The sequence below is a fragment of the Monomorium pharaonis genome, chromosome 1 (genome assembly GCF_013373865.1).
Source record: "Monomorium pharaonis isolate MP-MQ-018 chromosome 1, ASM1337386v2, whole genome shotgun sequence".
NCBI classification, from domain to species: domain Eukaryota; kingdom Metazoa; phylum Arthropoda; class Insecta; order Hymenoptera; family Formicidae; genus Monomorium; species Monomorium pharaonis.
In genome coordinates, this window is record NC_050467.1 from 3,325,268 (window position 1) to 3,337,928 (window position 12,661).

The 12,661-nt window shown below is 34.1% G+C and overlaps 2 protein-coding genes across 11 annotated transcripts in view; one reads left to right on the forward strand and one right to left on the reverse strand.

Annotated features, from left to right (window-relative positions):
* LOC105834785 overlaps positions 1-4,665 on the reverse strand; it is a 39,062-nt gene extending 34,397 nt beyond the window's left edge. Inside the window, exon 1 of one of the 5 annotated variants that reach the window (XM_036282803.1) lies at positions 3,777-4,157. In XM_036282803.1, coding sequence (XP_036138696.1) covers positions 3,777-3,856 — 80 coding nt within the window. In that variant the 5' untranslated portion in view covers positions 3,857-4,157. The other 4 variants (XM_036282802.1, XM_036282799.1, XM_036282786.1 and 1 more) reach the window with 4 other exon arrangements.
* The window catches only part of LOC105836241 (uncharacterized MFS-type transporter C09D4.1), a 56,936-nt gene that overhangs the window by 36,458 nt on the left and 7,817 nt on the right, over positions 1-12,661 (forward strand). The window contains exon 1 of one of the 6 annotated variants that reach the window (XM_012680149.3): positions 8,066-8,271. The exons of 3 other annotated variants lie outside the window; for them this stretch is intronic. In XM_012680149.3, coding sequence (XP_012535603.1) covers positions 8,188-8,271 — 84 coding nt within the window. In that variant the 5' untranslated portion in view covers positions 8,066-8,187. Of the gene's footprint in view, positions 1-8,065; positions 8,272-10,575; positions 10,840-12,661 lie in introns of those variants that run through there. 2 more of the 6 variants (XM_012680150.3, XM_012680151.3) reach the window with 2 other exon arrangements.

A 12,661-nucleotide genomic window follows, 5' to 3' on the forward strand; every position in this document is an offset into this window, starting at 1 on the left:
CTCTCTCTCTCTCTCTCTCTCTCTCTCTCTATATATATATATATATATATATATATATATATATATATATATATATCTTACTATCGAATCTCTTTACTCTTAACATTACTCTTGACATTTTGTATAATAATATTCGATTTTTAAAACTAGAAGATAAGGATGTCTGCATTAGACATCTTGGATAAAACTTGTAAGCAATGAAAAAATAATGAAAAAAGATAATTTTTGCAATTTAACAATTTTAAATTGTCCTTATCATATAAGTGAACTTGACTAAATAAATAAGTCTCTGATGTTAATTTTATAAATTATTTAGAAACAAAAGATTGGATTCTGAAATTAGATTTTTTTTTAACGTTATTTAATTTATTTAATAGTATCTATAATTTTTCCTTTGTCAAAGAAATTTGCGAAAAATTTTTGTTCTACGTGAGAAGGCGTGTGGTAAACGTGGGACGTGAGTTGTACAATAGGAAGCAGTAATTTACTCATGAGTTATCTTTGTAAGAAAATACCGCCTCCGTTTACGCGAACTCGTATAATTGAATAAGGATCCTAGCATCATCTCATTAGAATAGTTTTGCGAGTATGCAGTAATTATCGAGCCGCGCCGAGTCACTGTTCGCACTTACCGTTTCTCTCGCTTTCTCCCGCAAAGGATCCTCAGAAAGAAATGTTTCATCGGTCGTTCAGCTTCAGCTCGGTCTCACAATGAATATTAATGCGAATATTAACGCTTCGCGCTGTTGTCATTGAGTAAACAGTAAGGATGACGAATTGATCTGTCTAGTCTGTCCGAAATTTCGGTTTCGGTTCCGAACTGGCTCTTCTTCTCTAATTGAAACTGTCTCAATATCTTATCTTTGTTTCCTTCTCTACTTTATTCTATTTCATACTTTATGAGCATCGTATCTTATTTTTTGTTTGCTTTAACTTTTTACTTAGATGCTATTTTTTCTTAGATCGTTGGACATTAGCCTTACTTTTCTACACTTTCGTGTATATGCTCTCTTTTTAGAGTAACATTAATATTTGAGAAAAGATGTTTGTTGCATCTACGTCATCATTTTTTGTATCTCAAAATTTCATTCTTTACCTCATTACTTTGCTATAAATTTCTCATTTTACAGTTGTCGCTCTTAAAATAGAAAATAATTTGGACTTCGAGATTCGTGTAGAAAATGAAGACTCCCAGCATTGAATAACAACTCCCGTCGGTCTCAGTTGTTCGCAGCAACGTTCAAATAATCCGTGCTCGAGTCTCCGTCGCCGCTCTTACAACAGATCTTTAACAATAAAGGCCTTCGTGGAAAATTATTTCGAAGCATAGCAAGTTGAGCAGGAGTTAGTTTCAATCACGATCTCGGAAGACGCATTACTATGTGCTAGAAACGCTTCGACGATTTATTCTTTCATCCTTGCAGCAGATCACAATGCAATGTAGCAGTCTAATTCCTCTGAAAAGTCGGTTTCGAATCGTCAGTCGGTTCGGAATCGTCGAACGGAAAAACTTTCACGGTAGACGCACATCGGAGGAATCCGATCGGTTTCTACGTTATACGGACGAGAACCTTAGAGGTTCTCTTTCTCTCTCCGGCACTTCCGTAGATCGGCCCGCGTTCGAGCGATCGACTGACTACCCGCGACAGCGAATATCTCGACAATGAGGAGAGCGTTGCTGGTGCGCGCGGATCCCCGAGTGTTCGGCGTTCCTGTACGTGCTTCCGGTTCCCCTACGCGCCGCTGCGTCCATTGTTCGACGCGGCTCGATACGTACATTGTGCAACGCCCGATGTTTTACCATTGACGTATTCCACGCCCCATGGCCCGCCACGTGCATCCTTAATGACGCGGTCCCTCTTTCCTCTCTTACGCCTCCGGCGGTCTCCTCTCGCCCCCGCGTATCGATACGTCGCCGATGTACGTCTCGTCGCACGCATCACCGCGTCGCATGGGCGCTTCCGGTGGTGCCGCGGATACCTAAACCGGCTCGTCGCCGTCGTCTGTGAGGTGACGGTCGCGGGACCACGCCGGGCATTATTCACGCGCTCCGTTCGGGAGCATTGCACGCGGCGCGTTTCTCGCCGCGCTGGATCACGATCGCGTATACCGGATTCGCATCGTGGAAGAAAATACTATCCGCGCGCAGCGTACAAACGCGCGAAATTAAGTAGAATGGATATGAGAAAGATGAGTCGCTAGATAACGAGACGTGATTTATAAAAATTAATTAAAATTATTTTTTTTAATAATGTATTATAGATACGCGCGTAGCGAAATAAAATAATTTTAATTGTTATAACGCACAATAATTTTCTGATGTGAAGATAGCTTTATTAAGAATTTTTTTATTATTTTATCATTGATCGAACTATATATTTTTTTTTATTTTGCATTTTTATATTGCTTCATCTTGGAGAAATTATCCGTCGAGATCTTATTTATTCAGAATAAAATCTCAATTGTTTACTTCTCTTTTCTTAATTGAGAATATTTTAGATAAAGACTAATCTTATTTTTTTGTTTCGTGCAATATGAAAAAATAATTTATTCGAAGAGCGCGATTTATTCTATTTGAGTACACGGTTTAGAACTTTTTTTTTAAAGGGGGGAGAGCTCATCAAAAAATAATTTATACTTTTTGAAATAACCAGATTCTTCCAGATATAAAAGAATATTGGCAAATCAGACAAGATTACGAAAATAGTATGCATATATACAATACAATTCATGTGATATTATAGTTTTGTATCTATTATAAGCGTTGACACGCTTTGGGAACGCGAGAGGAATCAATTTTTAATTCGGGTCATAGCCGTTACAATGCTATCTCGTTATCTTAGAATACCGGCACAGGTATCGATTTGCTTTGAATTAATAAATTTGTCGTGATTTCAAGTTGGCGATACAACAAATCATTCCGGCTTTTGTTACGTCACGAACGTTCCCAAAGCAGTTTCAAATAGTCAATAGTCAGGTATATATATTTTTATAAACTTCGACGTTTATCTTTACTGATACGTAATTTACTGATAAGATTGTTTATCAAGGTGAAAAATTAAGTTGAAAATCTACTCTTTTTATTTTCAAACAGCGTGACATTTTTCTTTTTTTAAATGTGGAAAATAAAATTAAAAAATAAATTTAAATCAAGCACGACTGCGAATGTTTCGCGCAATGCAGTTGCACACCGTTGAAATTTTCGCGATACAACAAAGGTTTTTTCGGAGAATCGTAAGAAATAACTTGAACATTGAACAGCACATATTTGTGATAAGAGTAAACCCTGTCGATAATAATCCTCGAATTATTATGTCACCATTAAAAATAGTTTGATATAAAAATAATGTAAAAGAAAAAATTATTTTAGATTTAAAGAAAAATCTAGTCCTTCTGTGCGTATAAAAAGTCGAAAACTTTTTTGAATATTAAAACTTTTTGATATTTTACAGAGCAAAATCGTTAAATTTGATATTAATTGAAATTGACAAATCGTAAAATTCAAGGATTTTCAGTCTGCAACTTCAATCTGCTTCGAATATTCAAATGCCAAGAAAATTCAATAATCTCAAGACCGCATAGAATTTGAAAAGCCAGAGGATTTACAAGTATTGAATATTTTGCAAGCTAGTCTACTCTTATAAATTATATCTTCTTTCAACGAGAAAATAGTTCAAAGTAAATGTCAAGCGTATTGCAACAAAAAAATATCAAAGGGTAATGTTGAAATATCAAGCAATCAATCGACAATCTTCAGAATATTTTCACGCACTTACCTTAATCGAAAACCGATGAAAAGGAAGATCCCAGAAGCCACGCCGGCTGCCAGTAAACTCATGCTAGGTGAGATCATCATGTTTCTTTTGTTGAATGATTTTCGTTTAACTTGAAAGACCACCAAGAATGTGCAGATCTTCACTGAGGACGAAGCGGAATTTTATTTTCAGCTGAGTTTCTTTTTCGCGCGAAAACGACGATCCTTTTGACACGAGGAAGTATTTCGATGCGATTGGGAATACGCACTTTAGTCGACTGTCGATCTGCGTCTTTTGTGATATGATATGATATTACGTGTGTCGATATACAATCGATGCCAATCGTCCAACGTAGTGTTGGAGTACATCATTCCGGAGCGATTAGCATCATTGCGCTAGGCGCAAGCAACGACGTATCCTGAAAAATCTTATTATTTCACCTGAATTACAATTTATCGCAAGTGTTCGTTGGAAGTATGCTTGTAAATTTGTTTCTTCGCCATTTGTCAGATATTAAATATACAATTCTTTTATTTAATCCTTTCCTACGTTAAAGTCGATATAATGCTTTGCAGCAAATCACTCATATTTCTCCAAGCATCCGTTCAATCAGTGCATTATAATTAGATTATATTCTCTTTAGAATTCGTATAAATTTCTTTAGACAATAAAAATTGTTAATCGAAGATTTTTGATTGCTTATTTGTGAAAAATAATTTTGATCACAAAGAGTTAATTTAATTTAATTTTTATGTATTAACTGAAGAAAACCATGGTATTGCTTTTATCTATAGCATTATATCTTCGAATGCTCGTGTAATTTCATTCATATATTTATGCAAGATCTTTTCATATTTTATTTAAATGCATACAAATTTTCTTGTCTTTTTTCGACAATTGAGAAAATATATTAGAATAAATTAACATGGCATATATTTATGCTATAAAATCAAAAAGTTTTAAATCTTTAAAAAATTGTGTTTACATGTTTTTTCACTTATATAAAAGAACTTATATAAAAATATTTAAGTACGAATAAATCGAGATTAGATTATCTATTTGATTTGTTTAGAATGTGCACATTTTCTAGATACCATAAAAATTGTATATACCAGGTAGGGCTGAATGTAGAAAACGGTATTTCTCCTCTCGATAATTAAAATTGTGTACGTCTATTTTTAAAAAACGATATACCCTCATTCGTATATTCGATTCTTATCGATTTTCCGTGACCTTTGATACTGAATAGCATTCGTTAAAAGTATCCCCTTCCGATATCAATATTAGCAGAGTTCAAGAATCCAAAGTGTAATTGAAACATTACAAAATTAAAATATTTAGTAAATATGAACTTTTCGACATTTATATACATTTTAATTTTTAGTTTACAATTATAAATGCTTTATACTTTGAATCAAGACAGAGAGAATGGAAATAAAATCTTTTCAATTACTGCAATATAATCATATAATTTTTACTTTAATATAATTTTATTTATAATAAAAAGATTTCATATTTTTAATACTATCTTTATATCAAGTTTTTTCAATATATGCGTAAAAAGAAATTGTAGTAAAATTAATATTTAGCATTTTTAATTTAAATTTGAGACAAAGAAGAATCTAAAACAAAATCTACAATCATTTACAAATATTCATAAAAAATTTTCCCGACTTTACCATAAATTTGCAATTTCGTCTTGTTTCTCTATTCCCAAAATGTACTTCACATCTCCCAATTTACGTTACACTTCCACTTTATCCACACGGAGTCTTCCTCACGCGATTTATTTCTCCCATAAGGAGAAGGCAAAAGCGTTCTCTATTTCAGTGGCACACACGAAAGCGCAGCCGCTCTCTTCTCTGCACGAAAAATTGCGCAAGAGCTACATTCGTGTCCGTATCTATCTGTATCCGTCCCGTGCTCGCGATAAGGCCCGACTGAAATCAAGTTCTTACGGTCCCGCGAACGGTCTCACCACGAGTTGGGAGAGCTCGTTTTTCTCGACTCACACGCGACAATTGCTTCATCGTGACGCGGGGAGCACGTGAGTTTCTCAGTGACGCGTTTCCACCTTTCGAGGCCCCTAGGTGCCGCCGCATTTCGGTACTCTAAACTTATCACTTTTGTCGGCATTGTGTGATCTGCAGTTCGCCAGCCGTCGACGTGCAAAGACGTACACATGTCTTGTAAGAGAATAGGAAGAGTAACATTAAAATTAACAATAAAACAGCTTTTAATTTTATCATTGACGACCTAGTCGTGGTTATTACCATTCGTAATGCATCTTGCTGTTAAACGCAATTGAATATCGAATGTCCAGTCATTTATTCTGGATCGTGTTGTATCATGGTATTGAGCACGTTGAAGGTATTTTTGTAATGGATTCTTTTCACTTACAGTAATACAAATCGAAACAAGCAACATCTCTTTTATAGTGTTCAATGAGTAACAAAAATAGAAACGACGTTCGTGTCAACTTATGTCGTTAAGTGAAAAACATCTAATATACTCCGTTACCTTTTAAGTTCTTTAAACTTTAAGTAATGTTACGTAACAGTTATCTTAGTGTACTTAATCTGAAAAAAAAAGATACGGCTTTCAAGAAAATACTTCACTTATCAAGACGTCATCATGTTAAAAATTCTTTGTTCAATTTGTGTCTCTTTATCAGGTACTCTTAGTTGATATTGCTTGAAAAGGTAATATTCTTTAACATTATTTTCCTTATCAAACGATGTATTGTTAATTTACAAAGTAATTACAAATATGAAACAAAGAATTTTATTGTTGGTTTTTAAAATGGTTAACGTTAAAACTGTTTCTTTAATGCGTTTTTCACTAAAAGTTGTTGTTTGAAGACATGTCGCATCTCGAGCTGTGACGTGAAAGTAAATATATGTGACATAGATTCGTTTGCTAATGATAGATATTATCGCCATAATAATGTTACTTATTTTTCTCTACGTTATATCTATATGGTATTTGTATTGCTGATTAAGTTGCTAAAAATTAAAATAATATTCTTGATGATGCACTATTATAACGCGCGGAAATATCATGCATTGTATCATCGTGTTGACATATCGTTCATATAATAGAATACGAGTTCATCGTAATAATAGCACGTTATCTCAGAGTGATTATTTGATAGATACCTTGTTAATTGTTTATACAATGGCTCTAGGTGCAATATACTTCTTTCTTAATAAATTTTTATTCAGTCCTCGTAAATTATTAATGTAATATTTTAATATCACACACACATACATATTTCAGTAATAGTATTGCCTGGGTAATAATACTAGGCAATACTAATTAATACATTCGTAACTATCATAATATTTTATCTCTCTATTAATTGAGTAATTAGTTACGTGAAACTTTGTGCGCGTAGTAAAAAACGCATATTTTTTAATTCCGGAAGAGTTAAAAAATTAATAAGTATTATACAATCATAAGAATAAATTTTATACGCGAGTAGATACTTTGACTCATCAGTTTCTAATTACTTAAAAGTCATTAGAATGAAACCATTTTAACATAGTTATATGAATGAATTTTTTCTTCTAGGAGGAAAAGAAATGGAAAAAAGAAATAATACGCCACTTTATCATATTCGTTCTACACGTTCGTTTCTTTCCTATAGAGAGTGTCTCATCTATCGCGAAGATGTATGTAAAATCAATGAAAAGAATAATTCATATTTGCGGATACCTTGATTACCATGCGATGTGTCATACCTGAGCGTGCAAATTTCGAACGACTTGACTCGCCAATGTTTAATCTTTTTTTATACAAATTATCATAGCCTTAATGTTTTGATATTTGAATTTTTGTCTCAAAATGTTCTCATCTGTCATTAACGCGTGTCTGGGACATTCGTATAGTATTCAAGATAAATATTCAAGATAAAACTATAATTAACAGACAATGTCTGTTCTTCGAATGTACATATATATAGCGTTTGCATTGGTGTGTTAATTATGCGATAGTAAATTATCATGTGTTTTTTACCATTCTTACGCGAAGCGTTATCTCCAATCGCCGGTTTCATTAGTTGCCTAACTGGCGCTCGAAGAGCTTCATTTTGTATTCGTATTCCGCGTTTAATGATTTCGGGCTCTCTGCTTTTATCGATTTTATAGTGCGTAACACGTCGTAAACAAAGAGAGAGAGAGAGAGAGAAAGAGAGAGAGAGAGAGAGAGAGAGAGAGAAATCCGCCTACCTTCTTCATTTGATCCTGGTAATCGCTTATCGTATGCATACCAACTCTTTTTTGCTGATCGAGAAGAAAACGATTCTCAGAAGTCCGCGAACGTCTGACGGAAACAGTTATCATAATCGGCACTGGCATCAGTACTTAACGACTGTTCACAATCAGTTAAAATTGAATTTGCATTTTGAGTGAATTTTCGAGTGCTAGTGGTAATGGAGATTGAAAAGGGAGCAGAATCCGATTTTAGTGACATCCAATTTAATGATTTATCCTCCCCTGGTTTTGATCGGCGTCAGGTAAAGCAAAAAAAAATTGAAGGAAACTGAAATCGGTATAGCATGATGCGAGTTCAATGCCCGAAAATACAGAAAAATGGATCTCACGGTCATACTGCATTCTACTTTCTAATTCATTAGAATCGAATTAAAATGATAATTATAACGCGACATGTGTGGAACATATTAAACAAAATAATCACACAAGATAATAGATATCAGAAGTGTAGGAAGCAAGATAATTAATTTCTTATAGAACTCGCCTCAAGGGAACTGAATTATACCGATTTCACTTCCAGTAACAAAAAGTGCTTGTCTTTCAAACATTCGTATATAATGTTATGTTCGCGACTACAGTCCCAAGGTATTATCATAAAACAAGGCCTTTTAGTCTGCGAAACTCAAAGCGACGACTTTGACTAGTATCAAATACGTATCAAGTATTGTTATCTTGCTCGGTTGCATGGGGCTGATAAGACAGCGGTCTGCTTATAGTGCTCGCTATTATTATTTGTTATCGTCACCGCTTTTACCAACACTATTCTAAAATATGTGAATAAGTATGAAAAGTTTTTCTTGTCGACACATCAGAGTAGTTGCTGGAAAGTATTTAAAAAAATTTCATTTAATGTTTGTCACAGTTAAGAACTAAACAAACTAATTGCAATTTTCATTAATATTCTGGTTAATATATATATATATATATTAATTAATTTAAACGAAATTTATTAAATTAATATATATTTTATAAAATAATCAGATTATTTTATAAAATTAATTAACAAGACTTTAATAAAATTTAATTAAATTAGGAAATTTAATTTAACATAGGATTTAATATTAATATTTAATATTAGCTTGTTTATGCATTACATATCGAATGAGTATATTGACTGCTGCAGCGTCATCTTTTAATGCTGTTGTTTCATTTTATTTTCTACAGTTATCTCACTTCACTCGACAAAGTTGTAATTAAATAAGCTAGAAGATTAAACGCAGTTACGCTACTTGATATTTGACCATGACTTCAAAACGTCGATAAATGTATCTTTGCGGAGCCTAATCCCCATATGTATTGAAAGAAATCGGGTCATCGGAAGATAACCGTGAGAGATTGGAAATTTATACGCGCGCGTTTCTTTGGACGTCCTTTTCGCGGTGATTCATCAATGTTTATCTGCGTATAACATTAACATTTAACGTCAATGGAATTTTGTTTGCCTGTTCACCCATCGTAATTAATCTCGTGCCGGGTTTTTGTTTTTGACGGATTTTGCAATGTGGAAATTTTTATATCTTCCAGGGAATTCGATTAGATTGCACTACTGCGCACTGGCGCACATTAAAGTCGTTGCACATTAAAATAATTTGAATGTAAAAGTGAAATGCAAATTTCTTAAACGATACAATACATATTGTATTTTATCAACAGCACAACAAAATATATTGATGATTTCGCGGTTTAATATCCGCTGATATATATCAAACAGAGATATCTTTACGTCGATTTGTGTACGACGGCTTTAATGCGGATCAATGCGCACTAACACATCCAACCGAATTCGCTTATCTGAAGTCCATTCACCAACCTGATCGAGAAAAAAATATACTGTCGTTACATTCGTTCAATAATTCCTTGATGTCGCGACGTAGGATTATGCAAATGTGCCGCTGCTGCTGCATAAGAAATTCATTGCCACGTAACGTTTAAAAAAACATTTATTTGTATCTCTTGATAAGTCTCTTTAGTCTGGGCAGTTTTTAATGAAAAAGCAAATATATTCGGGCTGTCGGACACGTGACATCATTTTCATGAACGTTAATCTCGCCGATACCAAATTTTTCGCCGGAATTTACGTAACTTAAACGCTTTGGCGCTCTGTCACAATCGGACACACAGGTCGGAACAGGAAAAAGACGACGGTTTTATAGACCTTAATTTCTCTATCTAGACTCTCGGACGGTTAACGCGCTGCTTCTCAAAATTACATCGCCAGAGACCCCGAGACCGGCACCGGCAGAGTTGCGAAATCTTGGCCCGACGCCACATTTCGCGCGATTTCGCGAAAAGGCGTCCGCCGCAGCTTCCCTCCGCAGCTGATGGCGATGGCATGTGGATGGTGATGCGATTCCGTCGAGTACCCGTGGACGACTAGCATTGCGACGGCGCATTCGTCAACTGATACCGTCATTGATAGGCGCGCGCGTAACACGTCCGCGTGCACGGACGTCGCTGTGTGCGCACAAATATTTTCACGTGCGTGACTACTACGCGATGTGAACCGCGCGGGGAACGATGGACAAGGGACCGTTTGGCAAACGGTGGTAGGCTAGATGCTCCCGCGAGTCCCGCGATACACTTAGTCAACGTCCGGCGCATCGGCGACAGCGGCGGGCCGCTCTGCGTTTTATCGTCCGCGCTTTATCGGGATACCGGGTAACGAGGCGTGACGGGCCGATGTAATCTTGTCACCTACCAATCATCTTTACGGAAAATTATTCGAGAGATTTGTCGCGCCGCGCGGCAGATTCATAATGTGCGGTGCTACGACGAAGGTACGATCGTGAGCCGGCGGGACCGTCATCCTGGTAAAATAATCACTTGGTTCTGATTCGGGTTTTTGATAGATAAAAGGGGGCGTGAAACGTGCGTGTATAGCTGGGTATTAAATTAAATATCCTCGATCATTTTTGATTGAACTTGTTGCACTGAGTTTTATGCACGTGATATTTATAACTGTATGAGGAAAGAATTGGAAAGAGATATATTTTTTATAAATAATGTGAACACATCGTGTAGTTTTGTAATTTATTATTTATTCAATATAAGCGCCATTATTTTCTATAATAGACATCCAATTAATTTTTTAATTTTGTTCTCGCTGACTTTTATCGACTTTAATTCGAAAATATGGATAAAGCGATTCGAATATTATCTGCTTTTACAAAACTTTTTCTTTGTAAGAAGTGTAAGCCCTAATAATTGGAAAAGATAAATAATTGGAAAAGGTAAATGGTGGATGAATTATTTCCTATTTTAATTTGCTGATTGCGTCATTATATACAGTTGAACATTATTGTCATACTATAGACTCAAAGTCTATTTTCTTTGAAAAAGGAATTAAAAATTAATAAGTATAGACGACTATCATAGATGGCAATTATTATTGAATAAATAATGAATTATACTTTCTAAATTTCTTGAAGATACTTAGTTAAGAGTTAAAGTACACTCTCTATAAGAGTTTAAAAAATTTTATCGAGTGAACTTTAACTTTTATTAGAGCGAAAAATCACTCGAAAAATTGTTGTGACAGTATTTTCACTTTATGAAATTTAGAGAGTAATAAACAAAACTATACATGATTTATACTAACGACATAACTCTTTAGCTTCTCTGATATAATGTATTATAATGTGTTGTACATTTGTATATATTTGTATAATTGTTCGCGTGATCATAAATAATCGAGAATTTATAAAATTTGATGTAGGAAGAAGTATCATTAATAATTTTTTTGAAATTTTTTAGATATATCTATATATGCATAACTAACTCTCGCTCTTACATATATTCATATCATATAGTTTTTACTCATTCTCGTTGTTCAATCGTCTTTTAATAATGTTCGGTTAATCATTATGAAAAGTTAATATTTACATTATTAATGTAATAACTTCAATATTTAGTTTCGCTTCATGTAAATAAAATGCACATAAGTGAATATTAAATTATGCTGTTATATATTTAAATATACGAAAACCATTTAAAACGTTTTAACATATGAAAAAGTAGCACTTAAATTACAATATTACACTATATTGATCGAAAAAGTATTTAAAAGAGATATTTTGACTTTTCAATGGAATAACATTTATCTTCTAATCGAATCTATCTTCGTTATCTTCGAAGTGTTTTAATTAATTAATCACATGTTTTTTATCATGTAATCTCTAATACTTATTATACTAATACTCAAGTAATTTGCTTGTTCAACATATAACTATTAATCTTATTATAGTCCTCAATTGGAATATTAATGTGATACAATTAGAATTAATATTAGGATAATATTAAATTAAGATTAAAGAGGAAAATTTCGATTTTGAATGTCAATCTATTTTGTATTGTCTATTATCGGTGCTCCAAATTGTTAACTTAATGTTATTAAATGCGCATTTACACACACACACACACACACACACACAAAACACACAACACACGCACGCAAAACACAATTAACAGACAAAGAGGGTTTCACATAAGCGCATATACGCAGCTGCATTCCTGTGAGATGATTATTAGATCAAAATAGCATATTTCAGATTATTAAGTGCTAATTACCAATACTGCGATCCATCGTCTATCAACAATCTATACAAGTTTCTCGCAAATCCGTAAATGGAATTC